We start from the raw sequence: 23431 nt of genomic DNA on the forward strand, positions 1-23431 counted from the left end.
CATGGGTGGAGCTTTGACGTCACGAAGACGTCCTTCCTGGTCGGCCGAAATGTGGTCTCCAGGAAGGACGTCTTCATGACGTCAAAGCTCTGCCCATGGAATTCCCTATTGGGATTCCCCACCTCCTTTCCAGTCTCCAGATCCGCCGAAAACCCCGCCGCCGATCGTAAAAATGGCGCTCCACCAGGCGCTGCCCGGTTGTAACCTTCTGAAACAGCCAGGTGCTTCTCGGCAGCCTCCCGAACCGGAACCGGAACCTGAACCTTTGCCGAACTTCCGGGTTCGGTGTTTGGGAGAACGCCGAGAAGCCCCCCGGCTGTTTCAGAAGGTGACAGGCAGGCGGCGGCACCCAGCAGAGTGCCATTTTGCGATTTGCGGTGGGTTCATAAGTTGAAAAAAGTTCGTAAGAAGAGGCAATAAATTTCTGAACCCCGGGTTCGTATCTCGAAGGGGATGGGACTTTTTGCCTCTGCCAGTTGGATGAAGCTCTTTCCTCTGCAGCAGCTGATTGGCCGCTTCTTTCTCTCCCTCGCCCAAAGGCCTCTAGCTCTTCACCCCAGCCCTTTCATCACAAAAATCCACATTCAGCCACAGCCTTTTGGCCACATGGAACACTTCGCCGCCATCCAATCCGAATGGTTGTTACAAAACGCTACTTTTGCAAGGAAAGAATGGGACAGTTTGCTCTTTCATACACCCCCCCAGCTGAATGATAGAGATGGAAGGGGCCTCAGTGGCCATCTAGTCTGACCCCTCTTCTCATTCAGGAGACTTGCAGAATGATTGAGAGGGAAGGGGCCTCAGTGACCATCTAGTCTGACCACTCTTCTCATTCAGGAGATTTGCAGAATGATAGAGATGGAAGGGGCCTCAGTGGCCATCTAGTCTGACCCTTCTTCTCATTCAGGAGACTTGCAGAATGATTGAGAGGGAAGGGGCCTCAGTGACCATCTAGTCTGACCACTCTTCTCATTCAGGAGATTTGCAGAATGATAGAGATGGAAGGGGCCTCAGTGGCCATCTAGTCTGACCCTTCTTCTCATTCAGGAGACTTGCAGAATGATAGAGATGGAAGGGGCCTCAGTGGCCATCTAGTCTGACCCTTCTTCTCATTCAGGAGACTTGCAGAATGATAGAGAGGGAGGAAACCTCAGAGACCATCTAGTTGAACCCTCTTCGCAAGCAGGAGAATTGGCCTTCCGGTCAAATTCTTGGACTGCTAAATTGGCTGGTGGAACTCCTTGCCTCACAACAAGCTAATCCTTTAAAAGCTAATTTGGGAACCCAATCAGAGCAGTCCTCTCAAAAGAGGTTTGGGGGAGACTGCTAGGTAGCAAAGGAGAGAACTGAAGGCTGGTTGCTGTCTGGGGCCCCTTTATGACCTGCTCCTCGTGGTAATCTTTGGAATTTTTACGATGCGTGGAGCATTTATGACAAAATAAAGTGTCAAGAGAGGCAAAAGTTTGGAGGCTCTGGACCACCCCCACCCTCCACCCATATACATTTAACAAGAGTTGGAAGGGACCTTGGTGGTCATCCAGTCCCACCCTGTCCTTCCACCCATACACATTTGACAAATTCTGACCTGCTAAATTGACCGGGGGAACACACTGCAACATGGTCCTCTCTCAAACTCCCTTTGCATTTCTCTCTCTCTCTCTCTCTCCAGGGTCCCTTCCAACACTTGTTAATTTGTTTGGGAATCTGGAGATGTCACTGACTTGAGAAGGGGGTTGGACTAGATGACCTCTGTGGTCCCTTCCATCTCTCTGATTCTGTAGAAATCTGCTTGAGAAGGGGTTTGGACTAGATGGTCTCTATGATTCTAGATGACCTCCTTAAGGTCCCATCCAATTTTGTAAGGGTCACCTGCTTGAGAAGGGGGTTGGACTACATGACCTCTGTGGTCCGTTTCTAAATGTATTTATACTCACTTAGTGTGAAACCTGGGCCGGTTTTGATGAACACAAAAGGGCAAGAATGGTAGAAAGACATACACGAAGCTCTTCCTCAACAGTTCTCAGTCTCTCTCTGTTTTTAGTTTTTATCGCAGTCAAGCTTGAGAAGCTCAGCTCACATAGATATGTGGTTGAAAACGGGAGCAATCTTTGTTGGCCAGAATGGGAAACTCCTTGACAACAGATAACCAAAAACTGTCCAAAGAAAGATCAGCAAACTTTAGCTTTAAACCACGATTAGAAATCGGGAAAACGGGGAGGAGTAGCAGCTTCAACTACTCGCCACGGCCGCACAATGACAAGTGTGCGGCAGCCCGAGCGGGGACCTTCCTGGGTGTGGACGAGAGGCAACCTGCTATTGGTTCATCGCAAGTGGTTGTGATGAATCCTAGAAGGTGATTGGTCAGTGAGCGTTCCCTGTGCCTCCACTCTTTCTGTCGCTGATAAACCACGATTAGAAATCGGGAAAACGGGGAGGAGTAGCAGCTTCAACTACTCGCCACGGCCGCACAATGACAAGTGTGCGGCAGCCCGAGCGGGGACCTTCCTGGGTGTGGACGAGAGGCAACCTGCTATTGGTTCATCGCAAGTGGTTGTGATGAATCCTAGAAGGTGATTGGTCAGTGAGCGTTCCCTGTGCCTCCACTCTTTCTGTCGCTGATAGCTGGAGGGATTGTGAGGGAAATGTTTATGTTCGGATGGAGGCAGCTGGCGGCAGGTTGGATAAATGGCCTCTGCGGGCTGTAGTTTGGGGACCCATGTTTAATTTCCCCACGGCACACCTGACCATGTCTCACGGCACACTAGTGTGCCGCGGCACACTGGTTGAAAACCACTGGTCTAGGCCAAACACTCCTCAATACTGGAATACTCCTATCATGTCACTCCTAATCCTTCTTTTCTGTAGACTAGCCAAACACAATTCCTGCAACCATTCTTGATATGTTTTAGTATCTAGGCCTTTAATCATCTTAGTTGCTCTTCTTTGCACTTTTTTTTTCAAAGTCTCAACACCTTTTTTGTAATATGACCAAAACTGGATGCAGTATTCCACTATAAAGTGGTATTAATACTTCATGTGATTTTGATTTTATGCTTCTGTTGATACAACCAAGGTAGTACAGTGGTACCTCATGATACGAACCCCTTTTGATACGAACTTTTCGAGATACGAACCCGGGGTTCAGAAATTTTTTGCCTCTCCTTACAAACTTTTTTCGCCTTACGAACCCACTGCCGCCGATTGCAAAAATCCACCCGGCTGTCACCTTCTGAAACAGCCGGGCACTTCTCAGCCTTCTACCGAAACTCAACGCCGGAAGAGGAGGAAAATAAAGCAGGCAACCCCTCAGTCAGGCTGCTTCCCGTGACTGCAATGAGGAAGGGCACCCCTCGGCCTCTTTCTGCAGCAGCAGGAGGAGGCGGAGGCAGGCATAGAGGGCTCCAGCTTCACAAAGCCAGAGTTGGTCCTCAATCCAAGAGAGCGTTTTCCATTCTCTGGACGCTGGAGGAAGGGAAAGAACTCTCTAAGCCCCCAGAGAAAAGAATTCCTCCCTTTGATCCGGCCAGCCTCAATCCAAGAGATGTTTTCCATTTTCTCTGAGGGCTTAGAGAGTTCTTTCCCTTCCTCCAGTGTCCAGAGAATGGAAAACGCTCTCCTGGATTGAGGCTTCTCAGATCAAAAGAAAGGATTTTTTTCTCTGGGTGCTTAGAGAGTTCTTTCCTTCCTCCAGCGTCCAGAGAATGGAAAACACTCTCTTGGATTGAGGCTTCTCAGATCAAAAGGAAGGATTCTTTTCTCTGGGTGCTTAGAGAGTTCTTTCCCTTCCTCCAGCTTCCAGAGAATGGAAAACGCTCCCTTGGATTCAGACCCAAGAGAAAATATGCTGGAGAAAGGGAAAGAACTCTCTAAGCCCCCAGAGAAAAGAATCCCTCCCTTTGATCCGGGCAGCCTCAATCCAAAAGATTGTTTTCCATTTTCTATGAGGTTTTAGAGAGTTCTTTCCCTTCCTCCAGCATCCAGAGAATGGAAAATGGTCTCTTGGATTGAGGCTTCTCAGATCAAAAGTCAGGATTCTTTTCTCTGGGTGCTTAGAGAGTTCTTTCCTTCCTCCAGCGTCCAGAGAATGGAAAATGCTCCCTTGGATTCAAACCCCAGAGAAAATGCACTGGAGAAAGGGAAAGATTTCCCTAAGCCCCCAGAGAAAAGAATCCCTCCCTTTGATCTGGGCAGCCTCAATCCAAGAGATCGTTTTCCATTTTCTCTGAGTGCTTAGAAAGTTCTTTCCCTTCCTCCAGCGTCCAGAGAATGGAAAACGCTCTCTTGGATTGAGGCTTCTCAGATCAAAAGGAAGGATTCTTTTCTCTGGGGGCTTAGAGAGTTCTTTCCCTTCCTCCAGCTTCCAGAGAATGGAAAACGCTCTCTTGGATTGAGGCTGCCTGGATCAAAAGGAGGGATTCTTTTCTATGGGGGCTTAGAGAGTTCTTTCCTTTCCTCCAGCTTCCAGAGAATGGAAAATGCTCTCTTGTATTGAGGCTTCTCAAATCAAAAGAAAGGATTCTTTTCTCTGAGGGCTTAGAGAGTTCTTTCTCTTCCTCCAGCGTCCAGAGAATGGAAAACGCTCTCTTGTATTGAGGCTTCTCAGATCAAAAGAAAGGATTCTTTTCTCTGGGTGCTTAGAGAGTTCTTTCCCTTCCTCCAGCTTCCAGAGAATGGAAAATGCTCCTTTGGATTAAGGCTTCTCAGATCAAAAGGAGGGATTCCTTTCTCTGGGTGCTTAGAGAGTTCTTTCCTTCCTCCAGTGTCCAGAGAATGGAAAACGCTCTCTTGGATTGAGGCTTCTCAGATCAAAAGGAAGGATTCTTTTCTCTGGGTGCTTAGAGAGTTCTTTCCCTTCCTCCAGTATCCAGAGAATGGAAAATGCACTCCTAGATTGAGGCTGCCTGGATCAAAAGTACGGATTCTTTTCTATGGGGGCTTAGAGAGTTCTTTCCCTTCCTCCAGCGTCCAGAGAATGGAAAACGCTCCGTTGGATTCAGACCTCAGAGAAAATACGCTGGGGACAGGGAAAGAACTCTCTATGCCCCCAGAGAAAAGAATCCCTCCTTTTGATACGGGCAGTCTCAATCCAAGAGATCATTTTCAATTTTCTGTGATGGTTTAGAGAGTCCTTTTCCTCCAGCGTCCAGAGAATGGAAAACACACTCTTGGATTGAGGCTTCTCAGATCAAAAGGAAGGATTCCTTTCTCTGGGTGCTTAGAGAGTTCTTTCCCTTCCTCCAGCTTCCAGAGAATGGAAAACGCTCCCTTGGATTCAGACCCCAGAGAAAATACGCTGGAGAAAGGGAACGGACTCTCTAAGCCCCCAGAGAAAAGAATCCCTCCCTTTGATCCGGGCAGCCTCAATCCAAGAGATCGTTTTCCATTTTCTCTGAGGGCTTAGAGAGTTCTTTCCCTTCCTCCAGCGTCCAGAGAGTGGAAAACGCTCTCTTGGATTGAGGCTGCCTGGGTCAAAAGGAGGCATTCTTTTCTATGGGGTCTGAATCCAAGGGAGCGTTTTCCATTCTCTGGAAGCTGGAGGAAGGGAAAGAACTCCCTAAGTCCCCATATAAAGGAATCCCTCCTTTTGATCCAGGCAGCCTCAATCCAAGAGATCATTTTCAATTTTCTGTGAGGGTTTTTAAGAGTCCTTTTCCTCCAGCTTCCATTCTCTGGAAGCTGGAGGAAGGCTTCTCAGATCAAAAGGAAGGATTCCTTTCTCTGGGTGCTTAGATAGTTCTTTCCCTTTCTCCAGCGTCCAGAGAATGGAAAATGCTCTCTTGGATTGAGGCTGCCTGGATCAAAAGGAGGGATTCTTTTCTGTAGGGGCTTAGAGAGTTCTTTCCCTTCCTCCAGCTTCCAGAGAATGGAAAACGCTCCCTTAGATTCAGACCCCAGATAAAATATGCTGGGGAAAGGGAAAGAACTCTATGCCCCCAGATAAAAGAATCCCTCCCTTTGATCCGGGCAGCCTCAATCCAAGAGATCGTTTTCCATTTTCTCTGAGTGCTTAGAGAGTTCTTTCCTTTCCTCCAGCGTCCAGAGAATGGAAAACGCTCTCTTGGATTGAGGTTGCCTGGATCAAAAGGAGGGATTCTTTTCTATGGGGCCTTTCTCTGGGTGCTTAGATAGTTCTTTCCTTTCCTCCAGCGTCCAAAGAATGGAAAATGCTCCCTTGGATTCAGGCTGTCCGGATTGAAGGGAAGGCTTCTTTTTTCTCGGGGCTAGGAGAGACCTCGATTCGTTCTTTCCCCCGGGAGAGAGCCCGGCAGACAGGAGGCAGCAGGGAAAGAAGACAGCGGGTCACCCCCAGAAGAAATGGCTGAGGCAGAGCCCAGAGGTGGGGTTTCGAGGACTTCAGTGTTTTTGCAATTTCGCTGAGGCTCCCCTCGCTGGGAAACCCCACCTCCGGACTTCCGTTGCCAGCAAAGCGCCCGTTTTTGCAATGCTGGGAATTCCCTGCAGCATCGTAAAAACGCGGAGGTGGGGTTTCCCATGGAGGGGAGCCTCAGGGAAATTCCACCAGTGTGAAAACGGTCACTTCAGCTTGCAAAAGGGGTGAATTTTGGGTTTGCACGCATTAATCGCTTTTCCATTGATTCCTATGGGAAACAATGTTTCGTCTTACGAACTTTTCACCTTACAAACCTCCTCCCGGCACCAATTAAGTTCGTAAGGCGAGGTATTACTTTATTAGCTTTTTTGGTTATTACATTACTGGTTCATATTTTAGTCCATTAGGATTCCAAGGTCCTGCTCACTGTTACTATTTTTGAGCCAGGTTTTGCCTAATCTGTGCTTGTGCTGTTGGTATTTCCTGCCTAATTGTAAAAGCTTACTTTTCTCCACATTACATTTCATTTGTTGTATAGGGTCCATTGTTCAAGTCTGTTAGATCTTTTTGGATCCTGAGCTTGACTTATGGGATATTGGTTATTTCTGCCACCTTAATGTCATCAGCAAATTTGATGAGTTCCCCTTCTATTTCCTCATCTATGTAATTTATGAAGATACTGAAGAATGCTGTATCTAAGACGGAACCTTGTGGTACCCTACTGTTTCCTTCCTTCCATGTAGATATAGTACCATTAAGGACTATTTATTGACTGAGGTTTGTCAGCCAGTTATAAATCCATGTCGTGTTGATACTATCTATCCCACATTTTTCTAGGTTACCAAGAAGTAGATTTTGGTCTACTTTGTCGATGCCTTGCTGAAGTCTAAATATACTATGTCCACAACATTTAGCTTAGCTACTAATTTAGTCATTTTGTCAAAGAATGAAATAAGATTGGTTTAGCATGATCTGTTTTTAACAAACTCTGGTTGGCTTTTAGCTGTGACTTTATTTGTTTCTAGATTTTTTTTAGGGTCACTGTTATATTTCAATTCAACTTCTATATCGACATCAATGGCCTGGAAAGATTAAAGCTTTAAAAGGGTAGTAAGAAACCTAGATAGAGTTCAGAATTGAAGAATGCTGGTTTTGGACACTCAACGGTTCAAAAGGCAACTTTGAATAAAAATTGGTATATGTGTGTGCAGAAACATTTACTTTTGAGAAGACTGCCTGATGAGTAATGCTGAGAAATGCATAATTACTGTTGTAATTGTCTATAAAGGATAAACAGTAATCTTTTAAAATTCTGTTAGAGTTAGCTCTCGAGTTGTATTATGACTTCTTTAAAAAAATTACTTTTCTTCATTAGATTCAAAGGGATTATCCTACTTCTGAAGAAGCCTATAATTTCTTTACTTTCAATTTTGGTCCTGAGGAAGAGAATGTAGGGTATAATGGTGAAAACAATGCATCAGCTCAAGATGACAAGGGCAGAGAAAACCAGAAATCTACACTCCACAATCAGGAGGAAGAAGAGAATGAAATGGTAATCATGAAGAATAGCTACACATCTTTTTAAACAAATATGTAGTTGACTAATTGTATTTTGTTGTAAACAAAATGTGGAAGCTTGTAGTTAATACCATGCCTTCCCCCTTCTCCCTCCATTGATGTACACAGATATCTTATCTTGAGACAGTGACTCTTAGATTACATACAATGGAGAATTGAAGCCAAAGATGTTGAAAAATTGCTTATTTGTGGCTGAAATGTTAAGGTCAAACATTTTCTGACATAGATACCCTACTTAGAAAAAAGTTAATCCTACTTAGAAAAAAGTTAAATTTTATGCTTTTCACTTAGAAAGAGAATTTTTTAATTTGAGGGAATATTTACATTGGGTTTTATGTGCTATGAGTTAAACAAGGTAGCCAGTATCACACAAGAAATATCAGTAGGAAATAATGTAGCTTCTCAGTTTAGTGTCAAGATAATTCTAAAATAAATGAATGTACAGTGCCACAAAATACAAGAATTGTGTAATAAAGATTATGAAGTTTTGTTAAACATTCACTGACAGATTCTGAACAAACTAACTGCCATCTTTGTACAGAAAAGTTCTGCTGTTACTGAATGCTAAGACTCATGCTTTATTCTTCACCCTACACGTGGATGGGCCCTGGTTGGAATGGGGGAGAATGCCACTCCGGTAGGAAAAAATGGAGCTGCACACCCAGCTCCAGCTTACTGGCAGTTGTTTAAAAAAAAAACTGTGAAGATTGTAGAAATCTCGCTCAGGTGAGGACGATTGTGCAAGATTTTGGTTACTGCACATGTGTAGCAGCCAAATATTAACACACACCTGAGAGACTCAGTGAGATCCTCAGCTAGCAGCAACAGGCTGCAATGGTGCTGGGCTCCGGCCACCCGGCCTGCTCCCCACACCGTAGAAGAGGGTGAAGAAGCATTGCATGGCAGAAAAGGTAGGGGAGAAAGAGACCGGGTGGCAGGGACGCGGCAGGGAATAGACAGGGGAGGCCGGAATGAATAGTGGGGATGTGGCAGCTGGCAAGGAACAGTCAAGGGGCAGCCGGAACAAATGGTGGGGATGAGGTGGGGAATGGGCAGGGACAGCCAGAATGAGCAGTGGGGTGGCCACAGGTCTGTTACCTGTGAGGAGAAGGCTCTTCTTCTCTGAGAGGCCTCCAAGCTGCAGAAGCAGCCATTTTTCCAATTCTCAGCTATTTTTTGCTTCTGCGCATGTGTGTAAGCAAAATATGTTGAAAATTGGCGAAATCTTACACAAGATTTGGCTTCTGTACATGCACAAAAGCTGAATCTCGTGCCAGGAGCATGCGCGTATGTGCTTTGCACATGCATGCTCCCGAGGCATTCCAGTAGCACCGAGAAATAGTGGCCCACTACTGCCTACACACACAAACACACACACACACACACACACACGTGTGTGTGTGTATTTCCATATTCTGTCAACTCCCAAAATTCCCCAGTCAGCAAGGTAGTTGGTGCTAGGTGATAACTGTCAGGAAATATTGCAAGAACAGTAGAATTGTTGCAATTACTGTAATGGAAAGATAAGGCTGAGTCATCGTGCTTCAGCAAAATGATGCAATCTATTCTATGACCTGATTGGTTAGTGCATATATATAATGTTATACACCTTTTGTATGAGTGTAGTTTGGTGTCGTCTGATCCAGTGTGGTTTGGTTTGGTAATATCGGTCGGATCCGGGCGGACCTCGACTCCGATTGGATGGCAAAGTTGACTGACAATGAGTCAGTTGAGGTGACTGGGGCCCGTACTTGTTCACCTGTCTGGGAAGAGTTTGATCTGGTGACACCTGATGAAGTGGACAAGGCCATTGGAGCTGTGCGTTCCGCCACCTGTTTATTGGATCCGTGTCCCTCCTGGCTGGTTTTGGCCAGCAGGGAGGTGACGTGGAGGTGGGTTCAGGAGATTATCAATGATTCTTTGGGGAGGGGGTCCTTCCCGGCTCCGTACAAGGAGGCACTTGTGCGCCCCCTCCTCAAGAAGCCTTCCCTGGACCCAGCCATACTTAATAACTATCGTCCAGTCTCCAACCTTCCCTTTATGGGGAAGGTTGTTGAGAAGGTAGTGGCGCTCCAGCTCCAGCGGTCCTTGGAAGAAGCCGATTATCTAGGTCCTCAGTAGTCGGGTTTCAGGCCCGGTTACAGCACGGAAACTGCTTTGGTGGCATTGATGGATGATCTCTGGTGGGCCCGGGACAGGGGTTTATCCTCTGTCCTGGTGCTTTTCGACCTCTCAGCGGCTTTCGATACCATTGACCATGGTATCCTTCTGCGCCGGCTGGAGGGGTTGGGAATGGGAGGCACTGTTCTTCAGTGGTTCTCCTCCTACCTCTCCAACCGGTCGCAGTCGGTGTTAGTGGGGAGTCAGAGGTCGACCTCGAGGTCTCTCCCTTGCGGGGTCGGTCCTCTCCCCCCTGCTATTTAATATCTACATGAAATCACTGGGGGAGATCATCCAAGAGCATGGGGTGAGGTATCATCAGTACGCTGATGATACCCAGGTGTACATCTCCACCCCATGTCCAGTCAATGAAGCAGTGGAAGTGATGTGCCGGTGCCTGGAGGCTGTTGGGGCCTGGATGGGTGTCAACAGACTCAAACTCAACCCGGATAAGACGGAGTGGCTGTGGGTTTTGCCTCCCAAGGACAACTCCATCTGTCCTTCCATTACCCTGGGGGGGGGGAAGTATTGACCCCCTCAGAGAGGGTCCGCAACTTGGACGTCCTCCTCAATCCACAGCTCACATTAGAGAAACATCTTTCAGCTGTGGCGAGGGAGGCATTTGCCGAGGTTCGCCTGGTGCACCAGTTGCAGCCCTATCTGGATCGGGAGTCACTGCTCACAGTCACTCATGCCCTCATCACCTCAAGATTCGACTACTGTAATGCTCTCTACCTTTGAAGAATGTTCGGAAACTTCAGATCGTGCAGAATGCAGCTGCGAGAGCAATCATGGGCTTCTCTAAGTATGCCCATGTTACTCCAACACTCCGCAGTCTGCACTGGTTGCCGATCAGTTTCCGGTCACAATTCAAAGTGTTGGTTATGACCTATAAAGCCCTACATGGCATCGGACCAGAATATCTCCGGGACCGCCTTCTGCCGCACGAATCCCAGCGACCGGTTAGGTACCACAGAGTGGGCCTTCTCTGGGTCCCGCCGACTAAACAATGTCGTCTGGCGGGACCCAGAGCCTTCTCTGTGGTGGCTCCAACCCTCTGGAACCAGCTCCCCCCAGAGATAAGGATTGCCCCCAGCCTCCTTGCCTTTCGGAAACTCCTTAAAACCCACCTCTGCCGTCAGGCATGGGGGAATTGAAACATCTCCCCCTTGCCCATGTAGTTTCTGTGTATGATTTGATTGTGTTTTTTGTGTTTTTTATATATTGGGGTTTCTTTTGGATTTTTTAACCTAAAATTATAATTTAGATTGCTAAATATTAGAGTTGTTACTATGTATTGTTTTTTACCATTGTTGTGAGCCGGCCCGAGTCTGCGGAGAGGGGCGGCATATAAATCCAATAAATCTAATGTAATGTAATCTAATCTAATCTAATCTAATATAGTGTAGTTTGCTGTGATCAAGGTTGGTTGGTGTTTAGTATAGTGGTTTGTTCTGTTCTATAGTATAAAGTGAATAGTTATTTTTGATATTATTAGTGAAAAGTAAAGAACCTTCTGAAGAAACTTATGCTATAGTGTCTTTTTTAAGAAACCTTTCTAGTGGCTGGTATCCTCCATGTTTCCAACGCAAGTTCAAAATAATTCTGACAATAATTTCAAACTGGTGGGGAATTCTGGAAGTTGATATCCACTCATATTAAGGTTGCCCTGCTAGAAAAACACTTCTAGATTAATTTGCCAGCCTGATAGATAGAAAGATAGATAGATAGATAGATAGAAAGAAAGAAAGAAAGAAAGAAAGAAAGAAAGAAAGAAAGAAAGAAAGAAAGAAAGAAGAATTCTTTATTGGCTAAGTGTGAAATCTGAAATCTGTCTCTGTCTTGTTGGGTTGCAGAACCAAACCAGACAGTTATAGAGGTGCAGATGACAGACTCAATGATTCCTTTGTAGAACTGTATCAGCAGCTCCTTGGGCAGTTTGAGCTAGCGAAGAAAGAACATTCTTTGTTGTGCTTTTTTGATGATGTTTTTGATGTTAGCTGACCATTTTAGGTCTTGAGATATGATAGAACCTATAAATTTGAAGCTCTTTACTGTTGATACTGTGTTGTCTAGTATTATGAGAGATGGAAGGATGGAAGCAGACCTGGGCAAGGGGTAGCCTACATGCCGCATCCGGCCCGCCCGCTGTCTGACCAGCCCGCCCGCTATCTGTGGGCGCGCAGGCAAAAACCAAACACTGCGCAGGGTTTTTCAACCCCATGCAGTGCAGCCGGCGCTGTTTTTCCCCTCCCAACAGCTGATCTGCCCTCCCAAGCTGTTGGCCGGGGAGAAACCCCCGTGGGCTCTCTGCCTCAGGGCAAACTTCTGTGCCCCGCCTTGTGCCATGGGGGAGGAAGCTGAGCACTCCACCGTGAGCTTTAAACAGAAAGGCGGAGGGAGGGTGAGGCAAGAGTTCCGGTTTGGGCAGCATTGAAGGAGCATATGTGTGTGTGTGTATCCTGTGGGGGAAAGGGGGCGGTCACTCTCGTTGCTCGGGTGACTGTGCTGCCCAAACCAGAGCTCTTGCCTTTCTTTTTAAAGCTCGCACTCAGCCTCCCGCCAGAGGCACATGGCCCCTCCCTGAAGAAAACAACTCTTTGCCTGCCACCACAGCCGCACCCCTCACCCAAAGAGAGCCTGTCTTTTCCCGTGCCTCCCTCCGGGTCCTGCAGCTTCCAGATTATGACGAGAGAAAGAAAAAGGGAGAGGAACGAGAGAGAAAAACAGAAATTAAGGTGAGAGAAATGAGAGCAAAAAGGGAGGAGAAACAAATGAGAGAAGGGGGGAGAGAAGGAGAAATACACAGAAATGAGAGAAACCTGGAGGGAAAGAATGAAAGAGAGGGGAAAGAGGGAAAAGAGAGAGAAAGAAAGAAAAGGGAAAGAGTGGGAGGGTAAAAGAAGTGGAGAGGAGGGAGTGAGTGAAGGAAGGAAGGAAGGAAAGAAAGACAAAAGAAGGAGAAATGGTGTGAACAAGGAAGGAAGGAGGAAGGGAGGAAGGAGAGAAGAAGGGAGGAAGGAGAGAAGGAGAGAAGAAGGGAGGAAGAATGAAATGAATGGAGGGACAGAGGAAGGAAGGACTTTTTGGGGGGGTAATTTTTTCTCTCTCATACTTTCAAACAATACAGTGTGTCATCTAATTTTGCCATGAATAAAATGCGGTATTTTGTTAGTAACTTATATCAATCATCAAAAGAGTTGCAAAAGGGTTTTTTTTTCTAATTTTGTCATCCAGTTACATTTTCTTTTAATTAAATTCCCTCCTTAATGTTCCTTCAAATTATTTCTCACTTATTAACTATTATGCCTAAGTGCTTCCTTCTTTCTTTATACATTTTTCTATAAACCAATAAAACCCTGTATAGCCAATCAGATGTTAACAAAAGAAAATGAAAAACAAAACATAAACATACATGAATTTCAGACTTCTTCCCCCATGTAAAAAGCACATTTACCTAATCCCAAATTTAAAAATTATTTCAACCCATCTAACATTTAGCCAATTAATACTTATCTATATTTCTTACTTAATTATTAATTTTAATTTGCAGTCAATTGGAGAAAAAAAAGCAAAAATTCTAAATATTCTCTATTTTCAATCAATTAAAAATCATTCACATCATTAATCTCCCCAACAATTCTAAATTCAATTCCATTTATGCATTAATCCAAATCAGTATCACCTACTACATATCTTATTATATTCAATACTTCTAACTTTATTAAAACAGATCAGCAATTCCTAAATTCATATATCTAAATATAAAAAATAATTAAAGTTAGAAAAGAGCAAACAAAAGAATACTCCAAGCTTAATCAACCCTTCTCAAACTCCAATTTCTTTAATCTGAGCAGAACTTTGAACCAAACCCTTTTCTTTTTTATTTTTTTGGTATCCCCTGCTGGTTGCAGTTCATCATCTCATCATTAAATAATGATGTAATTTGGTCCTCCATATTTTCATTGTATTGTAAATCTTTGCATTGTTTAACATACTGTTTGTTTATGAAAAGATAGCATATGTATACTATATACAGTATTGGGTAGAACTGAGTTAATTATATTAGTCCGGCCCTCTAAAACCATCTCAATTTCTCATGCGGCCCCATGGCAAAATTAATTGCCCACCCCTATCCTAAAGTCTACCACCATTTCTACGGTTTTGAGTGTGTTCAGTTCTAGATTGTTCCAGTCCCACCACAAGGATAGTTGTTCATGGCTTACAGTTGTTGTTGTTGTTGTTATGACTTACACTCCAGTGAAACATAGGATCTGTATTCAGATATTATTTTCAGAGCATATGTTTTATTTATTTTATTATTTCGACTTCAATCATATGTCTTTAAAGAGGTGGAAGCTTATTTTTTTTAATGTAGAACATTTTACATATTTTAGCAATGTCCAGATGGGTATCCATGTCAGAAATAAAAAGAATATGGATCATGTATATTGCTTGTAAGTTATAAGATGTATGTATATTTGAGTTAGGTGGAAATATAAAATTTTAGACTTAAGAGCTATGTTATGGTACCTCCTGAAATTGTAGTCAGTAATAGTCACTAGTGGTCTGATATTGTACATATAGTTTTCTTGAGACAAACATCAAATGTAAGTTTCCTGATAAAGATCATTCTATGATGCAAAAATGATTGGAAATAATTTTCTTTGCAAATCATCTATCATATGATTGCAAACCTGTAAATCACAGTTATGCTGCAATAGAGTTCTGATTGAAAACTTTATGTGATAAAAACAGGATGAAGAGGAACATCTTTTCCATGATAAAGGGAATGAACAGATATGTCAAGATTTCTTAGAAATTAGACCTGCAGAATATGAAAGCTATTCTGGAAGAGTGCAGAAAGAGAAAGATACTTTATTTAATCCCAGCATGTTAAGAGGTATGTTGGCTGGATTTTCTAAAATAACATTAATGGATATTATTATCCATTCTGGTGGATAATTTGTCTAAGATTTTACCAATTAACATCCATTTTCTTATAGTAAAAGTGAGTAGCATTGCATGTTTGTGCTTTTGATTTAATTTTGATTCCTGGCAATTGCCTAGATACCTTTTTGCCATTTTCTTGGCAAAATTATTTAGAAGTAATTTGCCATTGTTGTTTTAACTCTTAAAAAAGTTAAAGGCTTAGGAGGATGGGACAAGATATATGTGGTTCTAAAAAAGAACTAACATCAAAATAAGATGTGAATTTGCAGTAAATAATGAGAACTTAGATAAAAATAAAAATAGCAGTCTAAATTTGTAGTATTATCAAATAAAAATAGCAAAGTTATGTGACTGGGTAATAGCAAAGTCCATGTACATGATAAAATGCTATGCTCAGAAGAAGTGAAGTGGTAGATTTAAATTGAGACCAATGTTTTATAATTCAAAATATAGATTAGAAATCTTGCTGTTTCTTTTTATTCATTAAGTCAGTGTTTCCCAACCGTGTCAACTTGAAGATATTTGGACTTCAACTCCCAGAATTCCCCAGCCAGCAAATGCTGGCTGGGGAATTCTGGGAGTTGAAGTCCAGATATCTCCAAGTTGCCAAGGTTGGGAAACACTGCATTAAGTTATTCTGAAAGTTATAATTTAATACTTTCTGTATGCATTTGAAGTAGTGAAGGACAAATCCTTCAGTTACTTTTTTTTACTGTAAGGTTAATGCTTTCTTTTGTATTCTGTTAATATTTTACATGGTTATATCACTATTATCTGTCTCATCTTTTCTACTGCCTTCTCCATTGGTATTTTATGATTATATATAGTGCTGTCTAGATGTACACTGAGAGCTTATTCACCAGAGACAAATTTATTGTCATACTTGGACACACAAGGAATAAATTATTCTGTTCTATACTGTCATAACTCTGCTTCTTCAAAACAAGCAACAATATAAAAGAGGCTACGAAGTTTTATAGTTTTTAGCATCATTTTATAAAACTCAACTTCAAAACAGACCTATGCTGCCACAGCCATCTTCATTTCTCATATTGTGGCACAATATGGGGGGGGGGGGAGGTTTTAAATGTCAGACCAGACATTAACAACAGATTGTCCTGTGGAAACCAAGGTCATCTTTACAGATGCTGGCCAGAGACAGTAGTGAATAACACAAAATATGGCAGAACATCTATTTGGACAATGACCTATGACTGCCCCACTGACTGCACTAAAACTCCCCAAGCAAAAGGTGTACTCCGTGACCCCAAAAAAGATAGAGAAACTGAGGAATTGCATTGGTAAGAAATAGCTTGGGGTTTCATATAACCAGCCAAATCCCATGGCCCTGGTGCTATTTAAGGAGAAGAAGGATGGATCATTGAGGCTATGCATGGACTTTGGGGGAATAAACAGAGTATATGTGGAGAACATTTAACCCCTTTCCCTGATGAAGGACATGTTGGGCCACTTGGCTAAGGAGAAGATATTTATGAAGCTGAACGTACTATAGGGTGAGCATCAAGGAAGGTGACAAATGGAAAACTGCCTTCAAGAGCCATTAGGGAGCTACCAGTTTAACATAATGCTGTTTGGGCTGCAAGGAGCCTCTGCAATGTTAGTGCAGCTAATTAACGAGTTGTTGCATTACCACCTGTACAAAGGGTCCTTGTGCACCTCACTAACATCCTCATTTGCATGGAGGAACACATAAAAATAGTGTGCCAGATCCTTAAGAAATTCTTAAAGGCAAACCTGTGCACTAAACTGTCTAAATGTGAGTTTCAAAGACCCGCCTAGGCTACCTGGTTTACCAAGTATCATGGGTGGGAATAGAGATCGACCAGGGGAATGTGAAAGCCATATTAGAATGGCAAGCCCTTTGAACCTGGAACCTTGAAATACTTCAGGTTTCTAAAGACTTTGCATTTAGCCAAAAGACAGTTCTGGTACCCAGGAATGAAAAGGGACATAGAAAGCTATGTGAAAAGCTGTGTAGCGAATGAAACAATGAAAAAGAGACAGGGAAGAGACCAGACCTATTGCAGCAAGTGGTGGGATCAACCTGGCCCTGGGAAGAGATCATGATGGACTTCATAGTTGAGCTCCCAGAGAGTGGAAGAAGTGATGTGCCGGTGCCTGGAGGCTGTTGGGGCCTGGATGGGTGTCAACAGACTCAAACTCAACCCGGATAAGATGGAGTGGCTGTGGGTTTTGCCTCCCAAGGACAATTCCATCTGTCCGTCCATTACCCTGGGGGGGGGAATTATTGACCCCCTCAGAGAGAGTCCGCAACTTGGGCGTCCTCCTCGATCCACAGCTCACATTAGAGAACCATCTTTCAGCTGTGGCGAGGGGGGCGTTTGCCCAGGTTCGCCTGGTGCACCAGTTGCGGCCCTATCTGGACCGGGACTCATTGCTCACAGTCACTCATGCCCTCATCACCTCGAGGTTCGACTACTGTAATGCTCTCTACATGGGGCTACCTTTGAAAAGTGTTCGGAAACTTCAGATCGTGCAGAATGCAGCTGCGAGAGCAGTCATGGGCTTACCTAGGTATGCCCATGTTTCACCATCACTCCTCAGGCTGCATTGGCTGCCGATCAATTTCCGGTCACAATTCAAAGTGTTGGTTATGACCTTTAAAGCCCTTCATGGCACTGGACCAGAATATCTCCGAGACCGCCTCCTGCCGCACGAATCCCAGCGACCGATTAGGTCCCACAGAGTGGGCCTTCTCCGGGTCCCGTCAACTAAACAATGTCGGTTGGCGGGCCCCAGGGGAAGAGCCTTCTCTGTGGCGGCACTGACTCTCTGGAACCAACTCCCCCCAGAGATTAGAACTGCCCCTACTCTTCCTGCCTTCCGTAAACTCCTTAAAACCCACCTTTGCCGTCAGGCATGGGGGAATTGAAACACCTCCCCCGGGCATGTTCAATTTATACATGGTATGCTTGTGTGTGTGTCTGTTAGTATATGGGGTTCTTTTAAATCTTTAAATATTTTAATGTTATTTGGATTATTTATGATTTGTTCTATCTTGTTGTGAGCCGCCCCGAGTCTTCGGAGAGGGGCGGCATACAAATCTAAATAATAAATAAATAAATAAATACTGTGATTTGGACAGTAATAGACTTATTTTCAAAACAAGCTCACTTCAACATTTGCTTGAGCCTCCCAGCTGCGCAGATGCCAGTTAAGATGTTCCGTCAACACATTTACCAATTGCATAGGGTGTCCAAGCAGATCATTTGGGACTGGAAGGTCCAATTCACCACTAAGTTCTGAAGGGAACTTGTAAGTATAATAGGGTGCTTACAGGGTCTTAGCTCTGCCTTTCATCAGAACACAAATGGGGCTATAGAACAAGTAAACGAGCCAGAATAGAAGAGTACCAGCATTGCTATGTCAACTATCAGCAGTCTAACTGGGAAGACTTCCTGCCATTCGCTGAGGCTGCCTACAATAACGTGGTGCACTTTGTGTTACTTTTTGCTAGGACTTGTTTCACAGACTCGCCCCTTTTAAAATAGCTACAGGGGTGGATTTTATGCCCATACCAGAATACCCTAAGGAGCCCACTTCCTTGGTAATTTTGATGGAGTGGGTGGGTTCCCTCCAAAATGTCTGGGGCAATATGAACCAAATACTAGCAAAAGCAATCAAAAGTAAAAAAGTTCAGGCAGACAAGAAGTAGTCACCCTCAGAAATCATTCCATGTAGGAGATAAAGTGTATCTTTCTGCCAAGCATCTGAAGTTAAAGCTACCCTGCCAAAAACTGGGTGAAAAATTTGTAGCACCTTTCCCCATAGTGAAAATCATAATCCCAGTCATGGTAGAATTAAAACTACTTGTCTGCTGAGAAAAGTACACTCAGTGTCCCACTGTAGTCTACTTAAGCAATGGTGAGGTCTGAACTAAGTCCAGGTCCAGGTCTGATATTAGTGGGGGGGGGGAGGTGAGAGTAACATTATGAGGTTAAAAGGATCTTGGATTCCAGACTGTACAAGGGGAAACTCCAATATCTAGAGCAGTGGAAGGGACACCCAGTGTCAGAAACTAGATGGGTGAAAGCACAAAATATGAAGACAGATTAATGGAGAAGTTTCATGAAAAATACCCTCAGAAATAAAAAGGGCTTTTACTGGGGACTTACGGAATCCCTGAGCTCTACTAATCTGTGTGTGTGCTTAAATGTTTTCCAGGTGTTTCTCACTTTCCAGGTCAACTTCAAAATGGACCTATGCTGCTGCAGCCATCTTTTCATTTCTCAGCTTGCCACACAGTAGTAGAACCTCTGGTCACAAATTATTTATTTATTTATTTATTTATTGTTATTGCTATTGTTATTAATTAATTGTTTGTTTGTTTGTTTGTTTGTTTGTTTGACTTCTATGCCACCCAATCCCGAAGGACACAAATGCTTGTGACCACAACCAAATCAGGTTCCAACCAAAAAATTCAACCAAAATTTTTTGAATGATCATGAACACATACTCTGGTGGTGATCAAACACTCCTTTGCGAAGAGCTCTGCTCCTCACCATGCACAATTTAAACTTAATAAAGCTCTACATGGCATAGGACCAGATTATCTCCGAGACCGCCTTCTGCCGCACGAATCCCAGTGACCGGCGAGGTCCCACAGAATTGGTCTCATTAGGGTCCTGTTGACCAAACAATGCTGCCTGGCGGGACCCAGGGGAAGAGCCTTCTCTGTGGGAGGCCCGGCCCTCTGGAATCAGCTCCCCCGGAGATTTGCACTGCCCCCACCCTCCTTGCCTTCCAGAAGAGTTTAAAAACTCATCTTTGCCACCAGGCCTGGGGTTCCTTAGATCTTCCCCCCTCACCAATGAATGCTTTGATTGTTGAATGAATGATATTAATGCTTTTTTCTTTTTAATTAGAATTTTAAAGATTGTTTTTAATATATAAATTGCTATTATTCTTGTTTTTCTGTATATGATGTGAGCTGCCCCAAGTCCTTGGAGAGGGGCAGCATACAAATCCAATTAAATAAAAATTAATTAATTAATTAATGAAAAGTGAAAAGACATGCACAGGGATCAAGAGGATTTCTCTCTTCTCCCTCCCTCACTCAACGCTCTTAAGCCAGTTGCCTTGAAAAGTGCGTATTCCTCTGTCCTCTCTAAGCCTGGCTGGGGGAAGCGCTGCCTATGCCCCTCAATTACATCCGCCTTAAGATGGAGAGCACATTAACTCGGCAGGAGGTAGGAAAGGTTTTGTGGGTGCTGCACTTGACTCCACCTTCCTGGCAAGGCTGTACAGGCTGGAAGCAAACCACGCGCAGCTGACAGCATGACTTTCCCCAATCTCTTTCTGTTTTGTCATGGTAAGCTCATGGTAAACTTGGCGTACAGTGGCATGGAAGGGGCAGCGTGATGAGATCACTCTGCCTCTCCCTTGCCTCCAGAAAAAGCAAAGTGGCTGGCTGCAGAGCTGCTGGCATTAGAAACTGCTGGTTCAACAAGCAGAAGCACCATGTCCAGAAAGAGATGGGTGAAAGTAATTCTGCGCTGAGGTAGAGGCACGGGGAAAGCAGAGGTGATCTGAACATGCTGCACACTTGTATCATGTCCCTCAGCTTGCCTGCTTTCCAGCTCTGTTCTCTGCTGAGTGTGCAGGGAAAAAATAGTAGGTTTTCTGAGTGTTATTAAAGGACTTCCTGGTTGGCGAGAAGGAGTGAAGCAGCTGCAAGGAGGATCTCCTCCCTGGGTTTGCTTTTTTCCTCTGATCTGCGAGACCTTTCGGGGCACAGTTTGCTTGGAGGGCGACGTGGAGGATGAGGGATTATGCGGGTGCCGATTGCTAAAGGCGTTTTGCAATCGGTGCGAAGGACACCCTCTCTATCGGAGACCGGAGGCACCCGTCTCAGCTGTCACCAGTATGGCGGGTCTGAAACTCCAAGGAGCCACCACAGAGGGAAGCAAGTGAGAAATACAGATCTTTCCAAAAATTCCTTAAGATTATACTATGTACTGCATTTGGAAGAATTTATTAGAACATCCTTTTTTTTTTAGTACAAAAAGCATAAAATTACTTTAATCTTTAAATAGACTGCCCTGACAGGAGATCAAGAAAACATCGTAAAAATCAGTAAAAAGCGGCGACGGTGAAGTGGTGAAAGCCAGCAACCCATTTCGATCGGGGGCTGGGTAACCAGAATGTTCTGATCTTGGAAGGGAGTTAAAAAATTTTTTTCCCAAAGACAGTGTTTAACTCAGATTTTTGGAACCATAGAACTGCACAACATTGAAGCACATAGACATTGATTTTGTACTGTATGTGGAGTCGGGAATTGGACTCAAGATCCTGATAAATAGAGCGAGCAGAGGGAAATTCCTTTACCCTCCTCACACCTTTTTCCAGATTGCTGACAACCGTGGAATTTGAGAAAGAAGGATTTCGTGGGGATTGTTTACCTCTGAACATTAGAACGTTTAAAAACTTGGAAACCGGGCGAGAGAGCTGACAGAGGGAGAGGAGTGCCGAGATTTGTGACTTCTACTACGGAAAGCAGACGTTGAGAAGAAATAATTTGAGAGACCTTGAAGCGAGGAGCAGAGAAGCCCGGGGGAGAGCCAGAACAGAGACGTCAGCATTGACTATTAAATAACCTCTAAGTGCCTAAGCAACAAGCAATAAGAAGAAAGAAGATACAAAGCTCCCTGTATTTTACATGTTTGCCTATAATTTTCCTGTCTTTTTCTCACTTTCCTGATTACCTGTTATAATATATAATAATATATATAATATAGATATACAGTAGTCCCTCGCTATACCGCGCTTCACCTACTGCGGCTTCACTTCATCGCGGGTTTCTGAGGAAGTCGATCGGCAGATTTAAACAGCCCACCGAACTCGATCGGCAGGTTTTTCCAAAAAAAAAAAAAAATCTAAAATTGTAAATGCTGTATTTAAATACTGTATCTAAAATAAATACTGTGTGGGAAGGGATTATAAACACTTAAAACAATGAAAACTTACCAAACAATTACAATATAAATACTTAAATAAGTACTATCAGTCGATAAATTACCCATCACGGATTTCACCTATCGCGGCCAGGTCTGGAACGTAACACCAGCGATAGGTGAGGGACTACTGTAGACACATAAAATAGACAATAAGATTTAGAACTAGAATTGAAATTTAAAGTACATTATCCTTAGGAATATTTCAATTGTTGTTTTTCCCCCCTTCTTTCCCTCTTAGTACCCTACATAGATAAGATAGAATTGTGACAGTAAGCATTTTTCAATTGTTTCATTTATTACTTTATTTTTAAAAGTATCTCAAGTGTTTTTCTTTGTATCTTTATTAGGAATAAGATAGGAAACTATAGAAGCATAGATTAAACTAGAACTACAAATATTGACAAGAATTAGAATTGAATTGTATAGAAAATAAGTTTATAAGTTTATAAGTTTATACCATTATAGTAGTTAAGATACTTACATTGTTATTTACATTGTTATTTGCAAAGGAACGTAGAATCATTTAATTAATTATAAACTAGAAAGCTGACCACAAAAAGTTAACTAGTGAATGAAATATAGCAAGAATTATTAATCTGCTTAAACATTTTTTCTTTCATCTCCCATGGTGATCTCCCATGGTGGAATAGAATATTTACTATATTAGAAAAGCAAAATCAGATTATAAAAGAGATGGCCAGCTACCAACCCAAAGGTGGTAAAAAAACCACAACAACAATAAATACAGCTTCCCCTGCCTCTCAAAGGCAAATAGATGAGATGTTAAATGTAGAGAAGGAAAAAGAGAGTACATTATTGATGCAAAACATGAATAAAACTTTAACAGTAATGCAGGAGACCATGTTGAAACTCCAGGAACTGATTACAAATAATCATGTAGAACTCAAAACTGATATACGGAGATTAGAAAACCGACTGGAATCCGCACAAGCGGAAACACAAAAAAATGAGGAAAAAATAATGATAGTAGAAAAAAGGACAGAACAAAATGAAAAAAAATTGGAACAGGTCGATCAAAAACTCATAGAATCTCATAGAGAGCTCGAAAATTCATTGATCCAATTGGAATTAGAGAGATCATCCTATTTCTTAAGATTTCAAAATGTGGTAGAGGCAGAAAATGAAAATCTTGGGGAGATTATGACAACAATAATCGCAGGGATATTACAAACTAACAGAGAGGAAGTCATAAACGAATTAGACGAAATATTCAGAATTAATACTAATTATGCAAGAAGACACCGATTACCCAGGGAAATACATTTAAGATTCGCTAGAAAGATCACAAGAGACAGGGTATACGCAGCGTCTAGAGAAGGGAAAATGAAATATAAAGGTAGAGAGCTAAATATCCTGAAACAAATTCCCAGAAAGATTAGAGAACGAAGAA

At 43.3% G+C, this 23431-nt stretch overlaps 1 protein-coding gene across 8 annotated transcripts in view; it reads left to right on the forward strand.

Moving 5' to 3' along the window:
• CC2D2A (coiled-coil and C2 domain containing 2A) overlaps nt 1–23431 on the forward strand; it is a 445922-nt gene that overhangs the window by 55419 nt on the left and 367072 nt on the right. For all 8 annotated transcript variants that reach the window (XM_070757365.1, XM_070757366.1, XM_070757359.1 and 5 more), the window contains 2 exons: nt 7707–7883; nt 14828–14972. In XM_070757365.1, coding sequence (XP_070613466.1) covers nt 7707–7883; nt 14828–14972 — 322 coding nt within the window. The remainder of the gene's footprint in view (nt 1–7706; nt 7884–14827; nt 14973–23431) is intronic.

Source organism: Erythrolamprus reginae, chromosome 7, assembly GCF_031021105.1.
Source record: "Erythrolamprus reginae isolate rEryReg1 chromosome 7, rEryReg1.hap1, whole genome shotgun sequence".
Classification (NCBI taxonomy): Eukaryota; Metazoa; Chordata; class Lepidosauria; order Squamata; family Dipsadidae; genus Erythrolamprus; species Erythrolamprus reginae.